Below are 24,556 nucleotides of genomic sequence, written 5' to 3'. Positions count from 1 at the left end.
TGGACTGGAAGCGATTTTGGCTTTTTGGGTGCCGGCCTCTGCTCCAAGCCAGTTGCTGGATCGTGAGCTGAGCTGGAGCCTCGCCAATGTCTTCCCGATGGGACTAGCAACGCTTGGGAGACTGTTAATCATTACTCATCCATCAGTAACTCATCAGAGGATGCGGCCACGGCCTTCTGCCTGTTGCCTGTAGCCAGTAACCAGTAGCCCACGGTATAGACGTCCCGGCGCCCAGCCGGCACTGGCGAGGAAGTTTGGGCCAGCCCACGAACCATCGCCCGCTCGGGCTGCGGATTGGCCAAGGGCGCCGCGGCGCTCGCTCTCTGCCCCACTGGGGAGCTCCCGGCTGTGACGTCACGGTTCAGTCCCGCCCGACGCTCATTGGCCCAGATCTGGTCGAATCGCTCCTCTCGTAGGCGGGTCGGGCACGGCCGTGGCTTAGCCCGCCCTCCCCGCCGTGGATTGGCCCGCAGCGGGACCTGTCGGTCGCGGTTGTGTCTGGGAAGGAGAGAAAATGGCGGCGGAGCCTAGCAGGACCGAAATCCAGACTCTTTTTAAGAGGCTTCGTGCAATTCCCACCAACAAGGTGCTTGGGCGGGAAGGGCATGGGTCCTGGCGCCGACGGAGAAGGCGTCTCTTGTCCCCTGGGTCTGAAGGGGGGCAGGGACGGGGGTGGGAGGCTCTCTTGTGCTTTCAAGCGCCGGGCCTCGACTCTGGGCCCTGACCATTTCACTTGTCTCCTCTTCCACTTTAGGCCTGTTTCGATTGCGGCGCCAAGAGTCCAAGTTGGGCCAGCATCACGTATGGTGTGTTTTTGTGTATTGACTGCTCTGGAGTGCATCGCTCCCTGGGTGTCCATCTTAGCTTTATCAGGTAAGTTCCGTTGAAGGTGCTGTGCTACCACTGGGTTTGTATGGTCAACAAGAGTGTGAGGACTCCTCTACTTGGACCTTTCTGACTTCGGTGTTTAATCCAAAACCTTCTGGCGGGAGTTATGGTAGCTACTGCTGGGGATCCGTCTCTGTGGGCTTCTCGCCATAAAGTCTGGATCAAACTCCTCACTGTTAACATGATACTCAGCATCAGTTTGGGGAAGAAGTTAGCTGCATTGACCTTGTTTTGCTGATAGAGTGCCCCAATAAGTCTCTGATCACCCTTAGAGAAGAGCCAAATCCATTCTCATTCCTGAGAAGTGGATTTCCTTTTGGAGCTCCTTTTTAGAAATAATTAGTACCCTTTGGATTAGGAGAAGAGCAGTAATTTCAAATACAGGGAAGCGAAGAGAAAATGGGACAGTGACTGATGGTTTCCTGGACACCCACAGAAGCTTGAGGCCAGGTGACAGGTGTGGACTTGACAGGGAAGCATGTTTCGGTGTCATCGGGTGACACAGAGCCCTTGTTCACAGGTCCACAGAGTTGGATTCGAACTGGAGCTGGTTGCAGCTGAGGTGTATGCAGGTCGGCGGGAATGCCAATGCGGTAAAGCTCCTTTTACCTTCCTCCACCCCCAGCCTCTTGCCTGGGTACTTAACTTTTATACGATGTCTTAGGAGGGAGTTGTTTTCTCTGTTGAGAGAGTTCTCAGCTCTGTAACGCCACCATACACTTTTCTAAATTCACAAAACTGCCGTAGCTTCTCTCAGAGAGGCTTAATTAAATACAAACAACTGGACAGATGTTCTTGGGGAAAGCCCAGTGTACTCCCCGTAGTCATTGAGGTTTTGTGGGCTCCTGGAGGGAGGATAGCAGAGTGGGAATTCCGTACTTCAGTCTCCTAGACTTCATTTCCTTGTCTCCTAGGGTAGGAGGTGGCATGGTGGTTCTTTTGTTGTTGTTTTTGGTTTGGTTTGGTTTTTCTGATGCATTTTGGAGGCAGGAAGAGTGAGATCAATTAGCGAGTAAAGGTGTTTACTGAGTGAGCCTGGCAACCTGAATTCAATTCAGGAAACCACATAAAGGTAGAAGGAGAGAATCAACCCCACAGAGCCGTCATCTGACCTCCACACACTTGCTCTGGCACATATAATAACAATTAAAGTTGTTTTGTTGTTTTGAAAGGAATTTTGGAAGATCTTTACGTTTATGAAAATCTGTCAGTAGTGTGCCATCATGTATAAATAATAACCCGCCTGTGTCGTAAAGTGTCCCCTATAGTGTGAACACAGTTTTCTTTGATGACAGTACTTGTACATACATGCTACCTTCTTTTCTTTGCTCTCTAGACTGCGTTTTTCCGCCAACATGGATGTACGGCCAATGATGCTAACACCAAATATAATAGCCGAGCTGCCCAGATGTACCGAGAGAAGATCCGGCAGTTAGGGAGTGCAGCTCTGGCCAGGCATGGCACTGATGTGAGTCCTTGTTCCTGGGCTAGGGTGATGGGTAGGAGGTGTTAACAGCCCTGCGTTTCACGGTGTCTCCTCTCTCCCAGCTGTGGATAGACAATATGAACAGTGCTCCTAGTCACTCTCCAGAGAAGAAAGACTCTGATTTCTTCACAGAACATACTCAGGTGAGAACCACAGGGATCTTTCCTCTGATAAATGCTTTACAAGGCTACAGCCTTTGTGATCATGACATGAATTCTTTTGCTTAGGTACAATATCTCAGTGTCTGTGGTTCAGAATTGGTAATTACTGCCTGCTGCATGGGCCCAGGAGTCTTTTCCTCTCATTTATGGGAGTGCAGTGGAATGAATCCTCTTTAGAAATGGATCCTGGTGGTAGGGAATAGTTTGAAAGCTTGGGAGATCTCAGGAGCCCTAAACAACAACTAGCTTTTCCAGAAAGGAACAGAAGCTGGAGGCAATGAGGATTCTCTCTCTTGTTTCCCACTGTTGGCAATGGCCATTGAAGTCTGAATTTTAGGTTGAATCTTAGTATCTCTGCTTGGTATTTCTTTGGTTTGGCCCTGTCACTGAACCCAGCAAAACCTCAGTTTCTAAAGTGGAGACATAGTTACTTTATAGGGCCTGTTGTGATGAACTGAACCTGTTGTATCTGAGTACCCTTGGATTGGTGCATGGTTGCATGGTCAGTATGTATGACTGGTTAGTGCCTTATCAGTTAGGGCAATGGGCTCAGCTGTAAGCTGAAGATGCTGGGTTTTTTTGTTTTTTTTTGCATTTTCTTCCATGGTGACTGGTGACTATAATTGCTAATCTCTAATCTTCTCATAGCTGGGGGGAGCAGCCTCCTACCCACAGGGAGCTGTAGTTTCTTAGGAGGAGGGCTCACAGAGACCTCCGTCATCTGGCTTCCTTTTTAGGTCCCTGCTTGGGATTCATCAGCCACTGGGCCATCAGGGACCCAGCAGCCAGCCCTACCTTCAGAAAGCAGTAGCCTGGCACGTGAGTTCAGCCCAGATCTCAACCAAGTGCCTGGGCTTAGAAAAGGACTCGGGTTTAGGAAGGGGACACTTGGTTAAGGGCATAGGAGTTAGGAGAAGGTTTCCCTGTGTCCTTGGGTGGAAATCCTTAGAGGAAGGGCTGGGTTTTGGTGGCAAGCTGAGGAGAGCCAGTGACTTGTCCTACCACCTCCTTAATGTACCTCCTGTCATCGCATCCACAGAACCTGAGCATGGCCCTAACACCGACCTGCTTGGAACCTCACCCCAAGCCTCTCTGGGTATGACAGCTGGCAACTATGGGGAACTTGGGAGAGAGTGGGCCTCAAGTATTTGTTCCAGATCTCTGCTGCCTAGTCATGTGAACTAAGCACAAAGGCTGAGCAACTGACCCCCCTTGGGTGGGGGCTGGAATTGAAGTTGTGCCTGCCACACTGACTCCAGAGTCTTTCAGCTGACAAGCCTGGATGGCTGTCATTTTGAGTGTGGGGGTGGATCTTGCCAAAGGATGGGAGGCTGAAATGGGAATGGTGTCAGGTGGGACTGGCCTGTTTTGTTTATTTCATGAGGTGTGGGGATAGCTTTGAGCTGCTAGGGGCTGGAGGCAATACTGTCCTTTCAAAGTTCAGCCTTTTCCCACTCTTTAGTGGCCTTCAGACTTGGGTAGGGTAAACAGCCTCTTTGCTGACCTTGGCTTGTTCTGTTGACTCTTGGGGGTTGGGGCAGGAAGTCAGTGGAGCGACTGTCCAGCTGATCTGGAGAAGGCTGGCATAGCTTGGTTTTGAAGTAGGCTCTGTATAGGACTCTGGGCTTGGGAACTTTATGACGCTTCTGGGGTGGGCCCTTGTTAGCTACAAGTCTGTTTCTCCTCTAGAGTCCATGTATCTGTCAGCTAAAGGGGCCTCTTCTACCAGAGGTAACCAGTGGTTTGGGAAGCCTGTCCCCTGCTTGCCAGCCCCCTGCTGTAGGAGCTGAGACTGTTCAGCAGCTCCCCTACCTAACAGTTTTTACTTGGCTTTGGGTCCTTTGTCTTTGGTGCCTTAGGTATAGGCTCATACTGCAACTTTTTGGGCATAAGCAAATTCCCCTAACCTTGTCAGTCTTTGGCTTGGACAGTCTTGGTTGGAACTGGTGGTGGCAGTTTTGCTTTCCTGTGTGAAGCAGTTGGTTTTAGATGCTCTTGCTGTGAAGCTGCATGGTGTGGACTGAGCCGCGTTCTCTGACCTTCCTTTGTCCTAGCTCATGCCCACCCTCTTCTTCACACAGAACTGAAAAGCTCCATTATTGGCAAGAAGAAGTCAACAGCAGCTAAGAAAGGGGTAGGTGGGGAGAAGCAGTATTGTAGGGTGGTTGCGGGCCGGAGTTGGACTCCTTTGGTTCTTCCCATGTACTGGCTAGCTGTTCGACTGGCAAAGGCACTGAACTTGTTGGAGCCTTGTCTGTGAAAGGGATTCAAAGGTACTCGTCCTAAGAGGACTCCTGGGCAGTAAGCAAGATCAAGTACATCTAGTACTTAGAGTGCTGGGCACATGGCAGGCCCCTGTCAGCATGCACTGCTGTCCTCATTCCTGAGACCTGTGTGGGGGTTGTGCCTCATAACCAGCTCTAGCAGAACCACTGTTGTCTTAGCCTTGCTCATTAGACCTGAAGAAGGAGGACCCCTTTATTGTTTGTGTGACTAAAGTGACCATACTGGGAGGGAGCTGAGGAGACTGGCTGTCAAGACCCCACATCACATGATTTTCTCTTCAGCTGGGTGCCAAGAAAGGCCTGGGAGCTCAGAAGGTGAGCAACCAGAGCTTTACAGAGATTGAGCGGCAGGCCCAGGTGGCAGAGAAGCTCCGAGAGCAGCAGGCAGCTGATGCCAAGAAGCAGGCAGAGGAGTCCATGTGCGTGCTCGCTGTGGTGCCCTTGGCTTGTGTGGGGGTTGGTGGCATGGAGCAGCCTCTGAGTGTTCATTCCCTCCAGGGTTGCCTCCATGCGTCTGGCCTACCAAGAGCTCCAGATTGATCGCAAGAAGGAGGAGAAAAAGCTCCAGAACCTTGAAGGAAAGAAGCGAGAGCAGGCTGAGAGGCTGGGGATGGGCTTGGTGTCCCGAAGGTGAGGCTGGGGTCCTGGTATGTCAGAATGCCATTTGTTTTTCTGGGAGCCAGCACAGGTCCTACTCAATAAGTCAGGCTTCCTTGCTTGGTCTTCCTCTGAGGCTGAAGAGAGTGTTTGTTGTCTTACAGCACCGTGCACAGTGGCTGGCCCACATGTGTTTACTTGCTGACTGAGCAGGATCAGGTTCTGCTTCACTCCGTGTTAGGATGGCATTTATTAATAAGGCTGCCTGTGACTGGACAGTTCTTTCCCCAAGACCTTCTGAGAACCTCAGGACTTCTGCTTCCTTAGTCCTGGCCTGCTAAATGCCACATTTCAAATGCCTCTGGGCTGGGGAGCCTTTTTTGGGGGGTGGGGTACCCACCACTGCCTGTGTGGAAGTTCTTTGTTCCAGGACTACTGGGTTTGTGTTCCTGTGTTTTGCTCAACAAAAGCAGATCTGTTCTGAAACATTTTGAGATGATATTTAGACGTTTCAGTAATGGTGGTTGTGGCTAGCCTCAAACTCACAGAAATTCCTTTGCCTCTACCTCCCAATTTTTGATATTAAAGCTAGTAATGGATTTTTCACTGTAGTTTTTTTTGTTTGTTTGCTTGCTTGCTTTTGTTTTTGTTGTTGTTTTTCTCTTGAGACAGGGTTTCTCTGTGTAGCCTTGGAAGTCTTGGAGACCAGGCTGGCCTCAACTCTGATCTGCCTGCCTCAGCCTCCCTGAGTGCTGGGGATGTAGCTCAGTTGGTATTGTGCTTGTCTTTCGTGAATTCGAAGACGTTTTGGTTTTCTGACCTAAGGCTTCTCTATGTAGGCCTGCCTGACCTAGCACTCACCTTGTAGACTAGGCTGCACTATAGTCCCCTGCTGTATAAAGATGGGGTAAGTTTGAAATCTCAGCAGGAGGCAGGAAGATCAGAGGTTCAAGGTTGTTTTTGGCTATAGAGCAAGTTTGAAGTTAGCCTGGGCTAAAAATGTACCTTCGAGGCATGGTGGCATATACCGTTGGGGAAATGGAAGCTGTAGGATCAGGAGTTCAAAGTGATCCTTTGCTACACAGGCATTCAAAGTCAGATTGGGCTCTAGGAGACCCAGTCTCAAAAGAAGAAGAGTTTCAGAGGACTGTCTAACTGCTGCTATTGACAAGGTCCTGGTGGCAGTTAGCTTGTGCTGTGATTCCTCTTGTTAGGAGCATAGGCTTGTTGTCATGAGACATTTCTTAGATGTCATAGTCCTGGGTGGGAGGTCTTGCTACCTCTGTACAGATGAGGAGATAGATACTAAGCAGCTTCCTCAAAGCTGCAAACCTAATAACTGGCAAATGTTTTGACTTTGTTTGGTTGGTTGGTTGGTTTGGTTTCCTTTTGTTGTTGTTTTGAGACAGGGTTTCTCTGTAGCCTTGGCTTTGGAGACCAAGCTGGCCTTGAACTCATAGTGATCCTTCCTGGCTTATGTCCCTGAATGCTGGGTTTAAAGGCACACGCCACGGTACCTGGTACAGTATTGACTTTTTAATTCTAAATTCAACTATAGGTTTTTTGTGTTTTGTTTTTTTTTTTTTTTTTTTGACACAAAGTTTTTCCATGTAATCTTGTTGTCCTGGAACTCACCTGTAGACCAGGCTGGGCTTGAACTCATAGCAATGTACATGTCTCTGCCTCCTGAGTGCTGGGATTAAACACTCACTGTGGCATTACCCTGCCAAGGTCATTATTTTTCACTCCTAGGCTCTCTCTGAAAGGAGAAAAGTCTGATTATTAGAACTTCATCTTTCAGAGCATGTGCTTGGTATTGGATTGTTTGCTTTCTGTCTGTAGATGTTAGTGTAATCACAGCTGTGTACCCATGTTTGGGGATGGGTGTAAACATGTGGGTTTTGTTTGTCTCCTTTGGAGACACCTGAAACCCTAGTCCTTCTGCTTCTACTTCCAGTGTGCCACCATATCAGTTTGATGGTGGCTTTTGTTGTTGTTGTTGTTGTTGTTTTTTTAAGAACTAGTATATAAGGTTTTCCTAACTATTACGTTTAATTTTTTTCTGTATGTGGGTGTGTGCATGCCAGTGTGTATGCTGGAGGTCAGACGGCAGCTTGTGGGAATCCTCTCCTTTCACTCTGTGGGTCTCAGGGCTTAAACTTGGCAGCAAATGCTTCTACCCCAATTGAGCAATCTTAGCAGCATTTACTAAACCTCTAAAAATTATATTTTTATTATTATTTTGTATTTGTGAGACCTACATGTACTATAGCACACATGTGGAGATTAGAGAATAATAGCTTGTTGGAGTCCTTTCCTTCCATGTTTTAGGGAGTGAGCCCTGGGGGGTTTTTTGGTTTTGGTTTTTTCTTTTTTAATTTTTTTTTTTTTTTTTATTGTTGTTGTTGTCGTTAGTTTGAGGCAGGATCTCATTAGTCCTGCCTGGCCTAAAGCAGACTATTAGACTATTTTTTTTTGTTTTTCTTTTCTGTCTTTTTTTTTTTTTTTGGATAGGTTTATATAGCTCAGGCTGGCCTTAAGGTAGCTACATAGCCAAGATTAACCTTAAACTCCTGCTCTTATTGCCTTACGCTCGTGAGTGTTGAGATCACTTATCATTTCACCACATCTGAATTTGTTTTCTTTTAATTTATTTTTCTCTATATATTGGTGTTTTGCAGGTATGTCTGTGTACCACATTAGCATAGGTCTTTTGAAGGTCAGAGCAATGGATCATCTGGGACTGGAGTTAGAGATTATTGTGACCCACATGTGGGTGCTAGGAATTAAACATGTTCTCTGGGAAAGCAGCCAGTGCTCTGACCTTCTGAGCCTTCTCTCTCGCCCCTGTGGTTGGTTGGTTGGTTGGTTGGTTGGTTGGTTTTACTCTCCTCTTTCTTTAACAGTGCAACAGAATCTCTTACCTAAACCTGGTCTACCTTATTTAAAATCCAGTTGCAGAATATTGACTCTTTGACATTCTTTAGTAAGTTTAAATGCAACAGATCCTGACAGGACGGAGGCATTGGCTATCCTGCCTGCTCACTCTAGGGAGCACTGGTAGATCTAAGTCTTGGTACATGGGCCAGACCCTGTCCTAGGAAATGTTCTTAGTACCTTTTTCCTTTTTCTTCCTCTTCATCCCCTTTCTTTTTTAAGAGATGATGAGTAAGGACTCGCTGTGAACCCTTGAGAATCATCTGGTGGTTTTCATGCTCTGCTTTGTGCATGTGTGCATCTGTCTCAGGATCTCAGGAAGGATCTAGTCTATGATGTCATAAGGCTTCAAGTAAGGATGGAGATGGAGCTGGGCATGGTGGCTCATGCCTGTAATCTGGCTCATGCCTACAACACTGGAAAGACTGAGGGAAGAGGATCTGGGTCACCTAGCCAGTGAGCTGAGAACATGTAAACCAAGAACCAAAGAGGGAAGACTGGAGGTTAAGGTTGAGCACTCATCTCTTGGTGTACATTATTAAGATGACAGCCAATAGCCATTGCTCAGGGGAAAGCGTTGGAGAGAACAAAGCTGGCATGTTAAGATTTCTGAGTATGTTCACAGCACAGCCCTCTGCAGGCCACGGGCAGGGAGCTAAACGGCAGGTGGTGTTTGGGGACACAGACCCATCAAGCCTGGCTGCTGCGCTTAGAGGCAGTGAACAGTTGGTACTCATGACCTTTGACCTGCTGTGCTTTCTTCACAGCTCCATTTCCCACTCCGTGCTGTCTGAGATGCAGATGATTGAGCAGGAAACCCCGCTGAGTGCAAAATCTTCCCGATCACAGCTTGACTTGTTTGATGATGTTGGAACTTTTGCCTCTGGACCCCCAAAGTAAGGCTGTTCCTAGGGCATAGACTTGGCTGTTGTGTTCCTTCCCAGGTTTCTCTGAGCTGCTTTGCTGTCTCCCTAGGTACAAGGATAACCCCTTTTCCTTGGGAGAAACTTTTGGTTCCCGCTGGGATTCAGATGCAGCCTGGGGTATGGACCGCGCAGAAGAGAAGGAACCCGAAGTGACAATCTCCAGCATCCGGCCTATTTCAGAAAGGTAGCGCGGGCGGGGCAGTGAGTGCTGCCCGAAGAACAGCACTGCAGCTGAGGAGCTGACTTTCTAATGCTTTTTAATACCATTTACAAACGTCAGTAGTCACATATAGCTAGGGACCATTCTTTAGACAGGGCCAGCTGGGGACCTTTTTTAGCCTGGGATCTATTTTATGGTAGGAGGGGCCTGACTTTCTGTTTCAGTTCTGATGTCCCTCTATGTTTTTCTTTTGTTTTTAAAGATTTACTTATTATGTATACAATGAACGTATGCCAGCAGGCCAGAAGAGGGCACCAGATCTCATTATAGATGGTTGGGAGCCACCATTTAGTTGCTGGGAATTGAACTCAGGACCTCTGGAAGAGCAGCCAGTGCTCTTAACCTCTGAGCCATCTCTCCAGCCACTACTGTTCATGTTTTGATTAGGGATCAAACTCATGTTTTCTACCTGGTAGACCCCTTATTTTTTTTAAAGATTTTACTCCATCTTACTGTGAATAATGTTTTGTTGTCAAGTTACCATAGGTTGTGCATTTGTAAAAAGGACATTAGTAATGTCATCGGATTGTTAGGAGGAAAGTCGTAGGACTCCCACCTAGAGCCTGTGCATCATTAGTGGAGTGGCGTGTCCTTTTAATCCACCTTAGCTAGATTCTGAGAGAGTGGTCATGACACTGAATCGTCACGGCAGGAGAGGGGCTGTAAGCCAGGCAGTCAGATGTTGTCACTCCTCTGAGGAGGATAAGAACAGCACCAGTGATGATGGGACCTTCTGAACTTTAGTGAGACCACAGTATTGCAGAGCCTAAGCTCTCCGATCCATACTTCACTTCATCTAATGTAGATAATTGAGGCTCTTTGGCCTCAGTGAAGAAAAGGGAGAGGCACTCTTGGCATTCTTTTGGAGGGTGTTCACTCCGGGAAAGGTTCTTGAATCCCAGAGTCACGGGATAGACATGGTAAGCTATGGCCAGAAAGCCATGGGTGCAGTTTTGGCCCCTGAACTCTACTTCCGCTGGTGGTAATGAGACGACACAGATGTTCTGCACTGGTCCACAGAACCACAAGTCGGAGGGAAGTGGAGAGCCGGAGCTCGGGTCTGGAGTCCAGTGAAGCATGTCAGAAGTTTGCAGGAGCCAAGGCCATCTCATCTGACATGTTCTTTGGTCGAGAGGTGGGCTCTGAGGTTAGTGAAGTTGTCTCCTTGGCAGCAGCAGTTGGAAGCCTGAGACTCCCTGCCCGTCCCTGGGTTTAGCGTAGGGTGGTTTGGCATAAACCATTTATCACCGGCCAGAAGATTACCCAGACTTTGCCTTTTCTCCAACACAGTATGAAGCCAGGTCTCGGCTACAACAGCTCTCAGGCAGCAGTGCCATCAGCTCTTCAGACCTTTTTGGAGACGTGGATGGCGCTCATGGAGGAGGTAGGGCGCCAGTGTTGTCTCGGCACCAGACAAGCACAGCTGGAGTGCCCTGTCGCTGGGAAGGGCTTCTTGCGGAGCTCTTGATCATCCCTTCCCTTGCTTTTTCAGGAACTGTATCTCTGGGGAATGTAATTCCTACAGCTGATATTGCCCAGTTTAAGCAGGGTGTCAAGTCTGTGGCTGGCAAGATGGCTGTGCTGGCCAATGGTGTGATGAATTCTTTACAGGTGAGGCTGGGCTGCTGCCCTGGGAAGAAGCACAGAGTAATGCTTGCAGGTTCGCCCTCTACTGACCGTATCCAGACCCTGCTGAGCAGCCACCAGCCGCTCTTAGGGGGCACTTGTTCTTGGCAGGCCAATTACTTTCCATCCCTGTATTTGGGCTGAGCTTCTCCCTAAGGGGATAATGTGTCTGCACTGACTGGGCTAAGCTTATTACCTCTACTGCTTTCTCTTCCCTCCCAGGTTCTGTGATCTCTGGCAGGACTTCCCTTTTCATTAGTACCCAGGTGGCTTTCCCCTCAGTTTCTGTTACATATTCCCAACATGGAGCTCCTAGCGCTCTGCTGAGGGTATGCCCTGGAGGCATTGTGTACACTGGGAAGCTGCTGCAGACGAGAAACTCTGACTTTGTGTTTTATTCTCCCCACTCAGGATCGCTACGGTTCCTACTGATCCAGGCTCCATGGCTCAGGCCTGTGGTGGTGACAGCGAGAACCCTGATTCTCAGGCCAGGGTGCCTGCCTTGTGGATCTGGGGATTTGTGGACTTTGTGTGGTGTGTGAGTTGGGTGGCTTTGGAGGATCCTGGGCGAGGGGAATGGTCAGCATCAGCCTTTGCCCTTTGCCTGTGCATTGAGTTCTTGTCCTCACCCTCACGCTCTCCCGCCATGCTAGTGCTCTTCTTCCAGTCCTGCCTCGCAGCTGCTGTACTGGGAGTAAGAGGAGAGTTCCAGCAGGGTGGCTTTAGGGCTCTAGTTCTTCCCCAAGGAGGGAAGGTGGAAGGCTTCTGTGGGCTCTAGGATCCTTTTAGGTGGTCTGGGGGGCTTGGACCTCCATATTCTGGACACAGGGGAGGCCTGACAAGAGCTGTGCTGGATCAGCCCTCAGGGAGAAGTTCTGGGCTTGCCACTGCTGTTGCCGTCAGTGGCTTCTGGGTTCCAGGGGAGGGTGGGGTAGGAGAAGGACCCGGTAACTCACTAAGGGCTAGAACTTTTGCTTGGCACCTAAAGGTTTTATTTGGGATCAGCCTGGAGGCCTGAGCATCTTCCTTTGTCACTGCTGTCCCTTGGAGGCTGACTTCTGCTTAGGTGTCTTGAGAGCCCTTATCTACCATTACTATGGGTCATAGCACCCTCCGTCTGTGCTTGAGATTCTCTCCTTGTGTGTTTTGCTCCGCACCCATGGCAGGTCTCACCTGTGTGTCCTGCCTGGCTGCTGTGAATCTGCTGTTGGCTGAGGAAGCTGAGACTCAGAGAAAGAAGCCCTGGAGCTCAGCTTTTGTCCTCTGCACCATTCTGGGTTTAGGGGTCCTAGGCAGCACTCCATCAGTCAGTGAGAGCTTGAGCTCCTGCAGCTGCCGCCTACACACTGGCCTCTGGCCATGCACTGTGTCATCCTTGGTGCCATCTCACCTTGCTGTCCTGGCAGCTGGGCCCAACCCTACCTGTGCATTGCAGGTTGGGCTCCCAAACAACACAGACCACTGTTCCCTCATCCCTCCCCAGAGGGACATGACTTTCTTTCAGCACTGTTTGTATTGAAACAAAGTGGTGTCAAAATAAAGCCCCCACGGGGCCCTGTGGGTCAGTGTCCTCTCCATCCTGCCTCCCTGCCCAGTGTGGCCCTTCGCTCACTCTCTGGGCTCCCACCGATATGGGTTGGGCGTCGGTGCCAGAGCTGAGGGCACTCTCTCCGGGGCCTCCGGCTTGTCTCTTCTCTGAAAGCCAAAAGCCCCTGGCTCCTTGCCCCTGTGCTGCCGCGGGCTCCGGTACAGCCTCGACCTCACCACCCTGTTGCACGTGGAGGAAAGAGGTGGTGTTAGTTGGCCTTTGGTTTGTCTGCAACAACAGCGGTTTGCACCTCATCACAGGAGGCAGATTGGGACCTGTTTCCCAACGAAGCTCTGTGTTTTTGTTTGAGAGTGACTGTCTCCATAGCCCAAGACTGGCCTTGAGTTTGTAATCCTCCTCTTGTCCCTGGGCTGGAATGATAGGCATGTACTGAAATGCCTGGCCTGAAAAGGCATTTTAAAGATTCAGACTTAAATGACCATTTTATACTTTGGAAGAGTTAGGGGTGCTGTGTATAAACCCCTTTCCTTACAGGGCCACTTTGTCGTTGGGATTCCTCAACACTGTACAGTTATAGGCCACTCTGGGAGATGAGGGTTAGAAAGGACAGGTACAGGGAACCGTGGCGTTCCAGTGTTTGGAATCACCTGGGGTTTTGAAATCAGATTTCTCTTTCCAGCCCCAAGTCGGTCTATTAGGACTCCAGCTTGGTAATTGGACTCAAGCTTCCCTGTGGTTCAGGTACACAACCAAATTAGAAACCTTTCAGGGGCTCGCTCAGATGCATTTAGGTAGGCCTGGCACCAGAGGGCTTTTTGGAAGCTACGTGTAATTGTCCACTGGTAAGTTTGGTAGGGAAGAATGCAGGAAAATTAAAAGTGTCCAGTAAGTGATGACCTTATATGGTGCAGGCAGCCTGCTCTGCCATAACCCCTGAGTGAATTTTATTTTGCTGAGATCTACCTCATTCAAGAAAGATGATCGCCTCTCTCAACTTTTTCCAGTCTGCTTCAAAACCATAGGCGAGCTTTGTGCACATGTGCACTACTGCCTAACCTGAGAGCTGGTCTTCGAATTTAAGGAAACCCTGGAAAAGGCTGTGCAGCTCTAGTTCTTGTGGCCAGAGTCTCACAGGTGAGAGAACCTGGCTGAACACTCAGAGATGTTTCTGAAGGCCATCTTCAGTATACCTCTGACCTGAATGGCTGCCCTCATCTGCAGGAGGCCCGGTCCTCTGTCAGCTGAGGCAGGTCTCCATGCTGGAGTGGCCCCCCATCTCCACCTCCATCCAGTCAGAAAAGCACCCAAGTCACACTTCCCCTTTCCCTCCCCTTAGCCTAGTGGCTTTAGACTCATTGCTTACCAGACACAAGGGACTTTATTCATTTCAGATTTGACTATTTGATACAAACTGGAAGCAGATTTTGCAAGTAAAATTCTTGCCCGTCCACCCTCCTATTCCAGCGTATTATGTTTTCCCAGCACATGCTTTCAGGATCAACCCTTGACTACAAAGACCCTGCATTGCTAATTCGTGTTCCCCTTATAGGAGCTGTTTGTGAAAGCTGACCCTTACTAAGAGGATCATGGGCTGGCTGAGGAGACATTGTACGTAAAGCATAAGCAGCACTGCCAACAAAAGGCTAAAGCCAATACCCTTCCCTGTGATGAGTGCCTTGGGACATATGTCAGCTTAGGGCCCGACCGCTTGTCTGCGAGTATGAGTTGGGGGACTTCTGGGAACTGGGTGGTCTTACTGGGGCTGTTATTCACCCTTCTCTCCAGCAGAGGGCGGCACAGTGATGCTGGAGAAGTCTGGTGAGGGCAGCAAAAGCAGGGTGGGAGCAAGGTATAGGCCACAGATGGGACCCTTCAGATTCAAGTCTCAGACTCATCTGTCTCTTCAGTGGAGCCATCGCTCTCTGCATCCAATTTGCGGGAGCGATGGAGGGGTTTCCATGGGGAACCAACCCGGGAAGGGGTTCGGAAGGGCAGGCAGCTGGCCTCAGAAGTGGCAGTGATGGAGTTGACCAGGCCTGGGACCTGGACCAGCCTGAAGAAGGAAAGAAGCCCAGAGGGTGATGTGATGAGACTCCTGTTCAGAGACCAGGACCTCTACACTTAAGTCTTGCACTTGAGCAGGCCCCCAGGGACTTACAGTACCTCTGTTCGCTGGCCCCAACTCTTTCCCTGACCAGTATGGAGTGTTAAAAGTGCTGTGTCACCTACAGTGGGGCACAACCATATCTGACAGATTGGCTTCCACAAGAGGGCAGCAGCTTCCCACTTGACACTTACAGCCGTTCCAGCTCCTCATCCATGGCTGGGTCATGCATCAGGTCTCCTTTGTCAGGCAAGGCTCCTAGAAGACAGGGGTTTGGGGTCATATGGAACAACATGAGGCCCTTCACCAGGCGCTTCTGAGCCTTGCTTCTGTGTCTACAGCTCGATAGCCAGGTAAGGTTGGTGTATGTGGAACAGGAAGTCTTTTATGTTGCTTTCTAAATTTAGTGAGTCACTGTTCTCCTTCCCTGCCTGGGGTAAGAGCAGCAAAGTGACAGCAAAGAGATACTCCAAACAGGTGATCAGTCCCCTTCCAAGACTGGATGTGGTTTGTGACCAGCACTGGGTATTTTGCTCTTGAGCTCTCAACTCCTAGATGCTGAACTGGAAAGGTTATGGCCTAAGCTAACTCCAAAGTGTAGAAAATGGCCAACTGTGTGTCCTCAAGTCAGGGATCTGTGGAGGCATTAAAACTGCTTCTGGTGAGGAGGAAAGCAGTTCCGAGGTCTGTCTGGATCGGTTTCCTTAGCATGAGGGCACAGGTTGGTGATTCTGTTGGGAAGTGTATGAAGAGGCCTGGGTACTTCCCACTCAAATTTTCTTCTTTTTGCTCTTTTTCAGATTAATTAGGTTTTTTTTTTTTTTTTTTGTAGCGGGGGGGGGGGGGCGGGGGCACCCAAAACCAAACAGAACACCTCCACAATGGGTAGGAAGGTGAGATTGAAGTTTGCAGGGAGGAAGATGAGTAAACTCTTGAAGGAGCAGGGCTTCAGAGACTGAGAAGTATCCTGCACTGGTCCAAGTTCTGACTTCTACACCTTCAGGTGATGCCTCTTATTTGTGGGGTGTCATAGGGACAAGGAGCTCTCTTCCAGAAACTTACCAGGGTATTTCTGAGTTCCTGTTTCCAACACATATTGCCTTCTATCGCTGCCTGTTCCATTAGTTACTATATTACCCCAGAAGGCTCTTTCCTTTTCTCTTCTCCTTTTTCTTTTTTTAAACAGGATTTCTCTCTGTAACCTTGACTATTCTGGACTTCTGTAGATCAGACTGGCCTAGAGATCCACCTGCCTCTCCTCTAGCTCTTGAGTACTGGGATAGGACTGGGATTAAAGGTGTGTACCACCACTGCCTGGCTTTGAAGATCAGAGAGGGTTTGAGGTGAATGTAGGTTGTGGTTATTGCTAATTAGCTTTTTCTTTTTCTTTTTAGCAATCACTGAAAGAACAGTGCTCAGTTCCTCGGATTGCAAAAAACACCAACAGTGTTCCCACTGGCTCTTGAATCTGATTTCCAGGTTGGCCTGTTTTCTAGCCCTAGTCCAGCTGCAGCCTTGGTTATGAATCTAATTTGACTCAATTGTAACCAGGCTCTGTCTCCTCTAGAACTCTAGCAGGTGTGTACATGGAAATCAGCATAAGGCTCCCGCACAGCTTCTGGCCCACTGGGTTGGGCATTTAGCAAATGTTAATTGCCCTTCCCTTGATCCCATCCCCTCAACTGACAGGGGACAAAAAAATCTTGGTGTCTCTCTGAGACTCAGGAACCTGGATCTAATCACACGAGGATACTATCCTCCTGAGCAAAGTCCTTAAAACTTCAACAGGTGTGGTGGTGCACGCCTTTAATCCCAGCACTCGGGAGGCACAGGCTGGTGGATCTTTGACTTTGAGGCCAGCTTGTCTACTGAGCTAATTCCAGGACAGCCAGGGTCACACAAAGAAACAAAACAGAAAAAAAGAAACAAAAACCTCAGCAGGATCTGGGTTTAGTGGTGCAAACCTTTAGTCCCAGCACTTGGGAGGCAGAGGTAGGAGGTACAAGGCCAGCCTAGTCTATTTAGTACATTCTGGGCTGCACAGAGTTAATATACAGTGAGACTCTGTCTCAAAACAACAAAACCCAACAAACTTACAGCAAGAGTGGCCTGCTGGTCTCTCCTTGGGAGAGGACAAGCAGTAAAACTGGGCCAGTCTCCACTTTTTTTTTTCTCTTTCAGGTATATCAGATTTTTTTTTTTTTTCCTCCCTGGGAAGAAAAAGAAAAAGAAAAAAACAACACCTCCAGACACACCTTTGCCTTGTTTCTAAATGGGATCCAGGGCGCTTTGATATATTATCTCCAGAGCCGCTAGGTAAATACCCTGTGTCTGCTGAACCTGCAGGCCGCTCAGAACAGAACAGGGATTCTATAGGGAGGGGCTGGGCAGGCCTATGCCAGGGAGCAGAGAGCAGCTGGTTCATGTTTGGGCAGGGCAGAAGGTTGTCAGTCACGGGGAAATGTGAGGGACTTCCTAAGCACAGGCAGTTCTGGGTTATGTACACTGCAGCTTCTAGGCCAGAGAATCAGAGACAGTATCTTAATAACGCTGCAGGGCCATGTCTGCCCACAGGCCAGCTGCTGCCTGTGTTCGGAGGAGCACAGGTTGTCACTGTGAGCTCTGCTTACCCAGGGCTTGGTTGATGCCATGATGCTTTGAGAGGGCCACAAGGAATCCATAGAAAGTCAGCCTCTGGACATTGCTCAGGATCTCTTTGACAAGCGCTGGGGGCGGGCAGCTAGAAGGGAGAACGCAGAGGCCGGATTCAAGTGCTATTCTTTGATTCACATCTCCAGGACACTGAAATCAGGGAGAGCACGGTAGGGACAGGGCTGGACTGCAGACAGGGGCTGATGGGCTCACGGCACACTGGTAGGGTTAGAGATGCAATGTGCCGAGTGTGTGCTTGGCCACAGTCCCAGCCCCATAACCAACACGGGGAACCTAGAAGAGAGGGAAAGGACACGGCTTCTTGCCTGAAGGCTATGTTCTTCAGGGGTTTTTGTGCCACGTAGGACAGTTTAACCTTCCCTTTCCATGGGAAAGTTTCAAACAGTGAAATTTTCCTTTTCAAGAAGCTAGTCCTAGTAAGCTAGTTACCTCAGCTAGTCTTTCCTGGTGAAAATGCTCCTTTGAAAGTGAGCTACCTATTTGGGGGCACATGGCCATGTTTTCAAATGATGACCGTCCTGGGACATAGAAACCCGAGTCAATCAGAACATTCTGCTAGAGGCCTGCTCCCATACAAGTGCCTGATCTCTGGGGCTGCGGCGGGCCTCTGCCCGTGTCCCACCTGTACTTGTGCCGGTCACACAGGTTTTCCAGGCGTTGATAGAACAGTGACGCCTCCACTCCATCTAGCATACCGGCGTCGCCCAAGGCAGGTCGCTGGCGGTGCTGCCCACTGGATGACGTCGGCACAATCACCGTGTTGGGATTCTTCCCTGACAGCAAGTCCTGATAGATGGCAGCCACGCTCTCCAGAAATTCTAGCACCGTAGGAAGAGGAAGGGGCATTTTAGGCAAGGAGGTCACGCTTCATTTCTTTACCATTTCCTCCCTTCTCTGATAGCTCAGTCTGTGCAGCCTCAGCACAGATGCCAAAATGCCTGGACTGACTGTTGCCCTCATGAGACAGGATACTTCACCTGGGACAGTTCCTAGACTAGATGGCTCCCCACTGCAAACCTGCAGAGCACTCTCCCCTTTTTGTATCATTTGCCCAATGCCGTTTGCTATGTATTTGTTTATCTGTGTCCTTGCTGGAATATTAGATCCTCGAACAATGGCAGGGTCATGCCCTGATGACGCCTCCAGTCCCAGTGCCTAATACTATGCTGGGACATGCTAAATGCTGCATGTTTGTTTCTGAAAAATGAACACATGTGCATTCTCACTGGTTAGGCCCATTTCATGAGGCCATCTGCTTCATGGCCGTGTGCGTACTGGAGGCCGCAGAGACTGTCTTTGTTACTGCCCAGACAGCCCCTTTCAGTGTCCTCAGTGTACCTTGAAAGAAAGAAAAAGAAATATCATTCTGCAGAGGACCCTACAAAGTTGCTAATTTAGTTTTCATTTGAAGTTGTTTTCCAAGCTTTGTAGTCACATCATTGTTAGTAAACAATGACTCATGGCCTTTCTCTCCCCCCTGCCCCCGTTCCCTGTGTGTATATATGTTAGAGGAAGGGAATTCTCCCAAACATGGCTGTTCTCCCCCAAGGTTCAAGAGCTTCAGAGAAAGGAGACATAGATGCTGGTGTTTGCAAGGAGCAGGTGGTGTGACCCTGGGTTCTAGCCCCTGCCTCAACAGCCCTGGGGCTTCAATCAAGTAAACAGAACGTGGCACTGAAGTGAGGCCAGAGCTGCCCAGGGCACTAGTTGGCAAGAAGGTTATCTCCAAGCTCCAAAGATAGCTTTCTATTTACTGGAAAAGCACCCTTTGAGCGAGTTTCTTTACTAATGCAGTAATTTCTAACTCCCAAATTCAATTTGTTTTCACTTACATATGAGCTGTATACATTTCTATTTAATTTTATTCCATTAAGTCAGAAGGGGCTTAAGGGTACACCTGGCATGACCTGGGGAGCAGAGTTAAAGCACGAGACAGCACGGGTGCGTGTGTGGCTTGGTTACAGTCATGTACTATTGTTCTGGTCTGGTGTGTGCTTATGAAAAGCTACGAGTGTGGGGAAAGACGCGCCACATGCAATCAAGAACTGAGGAGGCGCTAAACAATGAAAATGTAACTCTTAGGACTAGCGAACAGCCTACAGTCTTCAGCACTGGACCTGGGAGGTGGCGACTTTTCAATAACTGCTATTGGTGTCCTTACTGCTGCTCTCACTAAGCGTATTTATTTATTTATTGTGCTGCTGACTGGAAGCAGTATGTTTTTTTCAATGTCTTCAGTTGGCTGAGGAAATAGGCTTGGCGGATTGAATCCACCACTGCAAATCAGACATTCTGTTAGTGGGCCACGATGAGGCATACCCCTACAGGAAGTGGGGATGGGAAATGTGTGTGCCAGGCACACAGATGGAAAAGACAACAGGGTTAGAAAGGGAGACATGGTCCTTGACAAAAGCCACATGGGGCCTGAAACACTCTCACCTGAATAATAAAACTGGATCTGGAAGGCAAAAAGGAAATCTGAAAACGACATCAAGCAGTCCATGGCGTCATCCATGAGCACGATCCTGAGGGGAAAGAGGGAGAGACTCTGAGAGAGAGTATGAGGAGGGAAAAAGCCAAACTGACAGACACAACGATTATGCCAAAACCAAGCTGTTTCTAGGCCCCCAGTCTCCCTTGGGGCTGCAGCACGTTGAGGGGAAGGGTCCCCCAAACGAGCGCCGCCTATAGTCATCTCACTTCCCCATCAGCTGGCTCTGCCACCGGGTACCGTGCTCCAAGGGCAGGCTCCCAGGTCAGTCTCGGTGGCACCAGTCAATGGAGCATGGGCAGAGTGGGGTGGAGGCCGCAAAGAGAGGGTGCAATTGTAATGCGGCCAAGATTTCTTTTCATACACTTGAGCAGTAAATCCTTTCATTCTGCAATGAGGACCATTTGGTTCTGAATAAATACTGCTGACCAGAAAAGGCAAAAAGAACAGCCAAGAGGTTTAGCAGGGTCTTGGCAAGTGGTGCTGAGATTTAATAAGCTACCAACTGGCCAGAACAGCAACAGGCACCTCTACTCTGAGACACAGAAGGTAGATTGCGGGTAGGGGTGGGGGTGGGGAGTGGGCAATTCTGCACGTGAGAGGGCCGGAGAATGCGCACCAGCTAGGGCACTTCGGAGGTCACTGCGAGGTCCTGCCTCTGCTCTCCCCACTGGGCACCCACAAGGTGAAACCATTTAATTGGGAACTAGATCACACCAAGGCCATGTTCATGCTCTGCTCAGGGATGTAGCTAAAGGGGAACAGGAAGAGAAAGAAGTCAGCACTTGCTGGGCTCCAGCCGTGTGCCAGGCAGAGTGCCAAGCTCCTCCAGTGGAGCGGAGCTGGGCCTTCAATCTGTTTCTGACAGGGCCCTTCTGGCATTATCTTTCCCCTTTTCTATTTTAAACTGTTTTCTTTTGCTTTGGGGTATTTTTCTAAATCTCTACTTCCTTGAGTCAGAGGGTCTCCAAACTGGCCCGTGGGTCAGCCTGAGAGTCAGTATTGTTCACTCTAGAGAAGGGAGTTTATGCCATTGGTGCCCTTCCCTTAGAATTGTGCAAAGCAGGGTTAGGGTTAAGGATATCTTTCCAAAGACAGAAAGCAGCTCCTAGTAGCTGTAATCACAGCAGTAGACAGGCACCGTTTACTGAGCACCTTGCTCCACAGTGGCCACTGCATTTAGCATTTAGCTACCTTCATTAAATTTCATGCATAGCACCACAAGAGTTTGGACTAGTTAGTTCCTTTTGCACGTGAGGGATTGCAGTTACACATCAGTCCCAAAGGAGTCAGCTTATAAAAGAACATATACAACTCGTGAGTTTGCATGACTCCAAAGGCTTAAGTGCTTCCACTGGATCACACTCCTCTTTTAAAAGAAGAGGTCAAGTGCATGCCTTATATCCCAGCACTGGAGAAGAAGAGGTAGGTAGATAGAGTTCTGGGTGTTCAAAGCCAGTGCCAGCTGGGTTTATATAGACAGTTCCGAGACAACCAGAGGTATTTAGAGAGAACATTTCTCAAAATAAGCAACAACAACAAACACAGTAGAAACACTAGCATTAGCTTATAACTTAGCTTCTGGGGCTAATTTATACTCTTTCCCATATATATCTTAGAGCTTGAACTGTTTCTTGTCTCTTGACAAGGAAAGCTGCCCTCCCCTACCAGCTGGAAAAAGCTGAGGTCAAAGAGGGAAACAGCAAGGCTGCAATGGCCACAAGAGGGCGCTCATGTCTCTCCATCAATAGCTGGGAGACTAAATGCAGCTCCTTAGTCCAAAAGTTACCTTGATTTCTCATATCCTAGGTGGAGAGGAGAAAGGAGAGATGGAGCGAGGGAGAGAGATGGAGGGAGGGAAGAAGGAGAGAGAGAGAGAGAGAGAGAGAGAGAGAGAGAGAGAGAGAGAGAGAGAGAGAGGAGAGGGAAAGAGGGAGAGGTGGAGGGGAGAGGAGAGAGGTTGAGAGAAGAGAGTGAGAAAGGGAGAGAGAGAGAGAGAGAGAGAGAGAGAGAGAGAGCACACTTAGTGAGTCCACTTAGGCATCTGGATGGTAGGGAGTTAGTGAAGATGCACTGCAGAGGGCGCAGGTCCTCCACTAGGAGCACATCAGAAGGGGAGAGGGGAGAGGGGAGAGGGAGAGATCCGTCTTTGCTACTCTCTTTACTCCTGTGATGGCCAAGCAGCCTAGTGGCTAAGAGCACTTGACTCAGGGGAGCATTGTCAGGAGACCTTGGGTGATGCCTTGAAGCTCTCAAGGACAACGAAGGTTTCTATTATTAACTGGGCTCATGTTGACGGTCACAGTTGATTTGTATCCAGTACTTGGGAGGCAGAGGCAGGTGGATCTCAGAGTTCCAGGCCAGCCTAGTCTATAGAGCAAGTTCCAGGATAGCCAGGGCTATCCAGAGAAGTCCTGTCTCAAAAACAAAAAACAGGTAAATCATTGTTTTAGTATCTTGAAAACACTGTGTCTGCCTGTGTGTAGACATGTGCGGGCCGGAGGCGTCGGAGGCAGGGCACCTGTGAGCCGCGGGCACCGAGAACCAGAGCTGAGAAGCTGAAAGCACTCTTCGACGCCGAGCCATTGCTCCAGCCTGAGAGGCTATTAGAACACTAGCCTCCTTTAGTCATGTTTAGTTCCAGGGTTTAAGTCCAAATAAGATATGCACACAAGCTGTGTGGTTGACCTCACACGCACCGCTGTACGGCTCGCTGCTGGGACCATAGACACCAGGCCAGAGAGACAGCAGCTCTTATCTTCTCCAGGAGCTGGCTGCTGTTTCCAGGACGACTTTGCTGTTTAGGAGGAAACACGTTGAACATCCCTAGTGCAGTACAATTTGTGGCCCCAAAGCAGCGCTTTTAACTTTGTGGATTGGGAATGTGTGTGCCTGTCACCCGGTCAGCAGGCAAAGTCACTGGGACTATGAGCTCATCTGCTTGCTGCTCACAGAATCAGTGCTGGGCATGAGGATCTGGCCCTGAATCTTCTGCAATCTGTTGTCAGTACCTCTGGGATTCTAAGAATTAGGCTTACACTTGAATTAGTGGTCAGACTTGTATCAGAAATACTTCTTAAGCCTTCTTTTGGACAACAGGCGAGGCCTAAGGTGGCCATGGTGCTGGGTGGGAGGCGGCTGCTCTCTCCGTAGACACGGCACTGCTAAGGAAGAGAGACCAACCCCTCTTTGAAGATGGCACAGGATGGCCGCATGCAGCCCCAGTGGGGGGCAGGGCAGCCTACTGTGCTTGACTTCTGTTCCTGCCCTTTACTTGGCTGAAACTGATACGCGGTCAGGAATGCCAGTGAGCAGGTGGAGGAGGCAGACAGGTGAAGGGGGGAAATGACGCCCTTACAGTGTGGAGAGGTGACAAGCTTTCTCTGTTGCAAGGAGCAGCAGTTGGTTTTGGGTGCCACAAAACCAACTGGGCTAGGGAGGCTGTTTGCCTCTTTACTTCCCCTGGAGGTGGAGAGCAGACTGAAGCGGGCAGCAGGGAGGCAGAGGGACAAGGAGGTAAGCAGGACTAGCTAGCTAGTCTAGGAATGAGGAAAGAAGGCCTAGGGAAGGACCCTCTTCACCTGAGGCGGTAAGATCTGAGATCACACCTTTCTTTCCTGCTCATTATTTGACTCTGCTTTCTTCCTCATTGGACTGTCGAGGGCTGAATGTAGTATATAAGTTTTTTTTCTGGCCAGGAGCAAAGAATAAGGTAGCGTGGCCCTTTCTTCTTGTTCATGCATCCCCTCATTCAATGGTATTTCCAGCGTGAGTACCTGAATTGTGTCTGACTCATGAAGGAGTTAACTGCTCATTGTTGTAGATGTTCATACAGAAGCTGGGAAGCTTGTATTTCTCAAAGGGCTTCTTGTGGCCTTGTCAGAGTGTCAATTTCCCAACTGTGGATGAACTACTGGCTTTCCTTACTAGCACTGGTTCAGATGGAGGGAAAGTCTGGCTGTCCAGAGGCTGTGGCTGCAGAAGATTCTTAAAAACTAATGGGAAGATGCTTTTAAAAACACCCTGACCTTTAAACGCCATATATGAGTAATAACGCATTGGTTAAAGGCACCTGCCACCACACCTGAGGACCTGAGTTCAGTAACCCGGATCCATCTGATGGAAAGAGTTAACTGACCTTCACAAGCTGCCCTCTGATTTCCACATGCACCATGGCACACCACTCTACCCCCAAGAAGAAAAGAAATTTATTTTTCTTAATTTTATTTTTAATTGTGTGTGTGTGTGTGAGAGAGAGAGAGAGAGAGAGAGAGAGAGAGACAGAGAGAGAGAGACAGAGACAGAGACAGAGACAGAGACAGAGAGATAGAATAGGTGCCTGTGGATGTCAGAGGCATCAGATCCCTTGGAACTGGAGTTACATGTGGGTTATTAGCTACCTGATGTGAGTTCTGGGAACTCAATTTGGGTTCTCTGCAAGAACAATACATGCTTTTAATTGCTGAGCCATCTCTCTAGTCCCTTAATTTTAAAAATAGAAAAAGATATTTTTAGAAATACCTTAGGTAGAAAACACCTTTTTCTATTTTTAAAATTAAGGGATTGGAAAGATAGCTCAGTAGTTAAGAGCACTTGTTGCTCTTGCAGAGGGC

The 24,556-nt window shown here is 49.1% G+C and overlaps 2 protein-coding genes across 5 annotated transcripts in view; one reads left to right on the top strand and one right to left on the bottom strand.

The window, feature by feature from the left end:
- Nucleotides 1-307: 307 nt before the first annotated feature.
- Nucleotides 308-12,691, top strand: Arfgap2 (ADP ribosylation factor GTPase activating protein 2). Of its 4 annotated transcripts, none has more exons than XM_021640831.2 (17): nucleotides 308-586; nucleotides 755-873; nucleotides 1,409-1,481; nucleotides 2,225-2,356; nucleotides 2,437-2,517; nucleotides 3,273-3,354; nucleotides 3,575-3,631; nucleotides 4,225-4,266; nucleotides 4,617-4,669; nucleotides 5,103-5,239; nucleotides 5,319-5,450; nucleotides 9,122-9,250; nucleotides 9,330-9,464; nucleotides 10,521-10,647; nucleotides 10,791-10,884; nucleotides 10,993-11,111; nucleotides 11,538-12,691. In XM_021640831.2, exons 1-17 carry the CDS (start codon nucleotides 515-517, stop codon nucleotides 11,556-11,558), a joined length of 1,605 nt encoding a protein of 534 aa, XP_021496506.1. In that variant the 5' UTR covers nucleotides 308-514; the 3' UTR covers nucleotides 11,559-12,691. The 4 variants fall into 4 exon arrangements, with proteins under 4 accessions (XP_021496506.1, XP_021496507.1, XP_060227878.1 ...); XM_060371895.1 differs by having other exon boundaries at nucleotides 434-586; nucleotides 4,590-4,669; XM_021640832.2 differs by lacking the exon at nucleotides 4,225-4,266.
- A 1,343-nt stretch (nucleotides 12,692-14,034) lies between these two features.
- Cstpp1 (centriolar satellite-associated tubulin polyglutamylase complex regulator 1) overlaps nucleotides 14,035-24,556 on the bottom strand; it is a 158,514-nt gene continuing 147,992 nt past the window's right edge. The window contains exons 5-9 of the mRNA XM_021640833.2: nucleotides 19,892-19,977; nucleotides 18,075-18,270; nucleotides 17,410-17,519; nucleotides 14,974-15,037; nucleotides 14,035-14,728 (exon numbers count right to left, since the gene is read on the bottom strand). Of these exons, the coding sequence (XP_021496508.1) occupies nucleotides 14,554-14,728; nucleotides 14,974-15,037; nucleotides 17,410-17,519; nucleotides 18,075-18,270; nucleotides 19,892-19,977 (631 nt within the window). The 3' untranslated portion in view covers nucleotides 14,035-14,553. The remainder of the gene's footprint in view (nucleotides 14,729-14,973; nucleotides 15,038-17,409; nucleotides 17,520-18,074; nucleotides 18,271-19,891; nucleotides 19,978-24,556) is intronic.

This window comes from Meriones unguiculatus, chromosome 18, assembly GCF_030254825.1.
Source record: "Meriones unguiculatus strain TT.TT164.6M chromosome 18, Bangor_MerUng_6.1, whole genome shotgun sequence".
In the NCBI taxonomy this organism is placed as follows: domain Eukaryota; kingdom Metazoa; phylum Chordata; class Mammalia; order Rodentia; family Muridae; genus Meriones; species Meriones unguiculatus.
The sequence above is the reverse complement of the archived record's forward strand: the minus strand, read 5'-3'. Positions and strand labels throughout refer to the sequence as shown.

Excerpts from the sequence above, each read along its gene's own strand:
- Arfgap2 (XM_060371895.1), top strand. The coding sequence starts at position 515 with ATGGCGGCGGAGCCTAGCAGGACCGAAATCCAGACTCTTTTTAAGAGG. Across the intron at positions 587-754 it reads GTGCAATTCCCACCAACAAG|GCCTGTTTCGATTGCGGCGC; the intron begins GTGCTTGGGCGG and ends CTTCCACTTTAG. Across the intron at positions 4,267-4,589 it reads AGGGGCCTCTTCTACCAGAG|CTCATGCCCACCCTCTTCTT; the intron begins GTAACCAGTGGT and ends CCTTTGTCCTAG.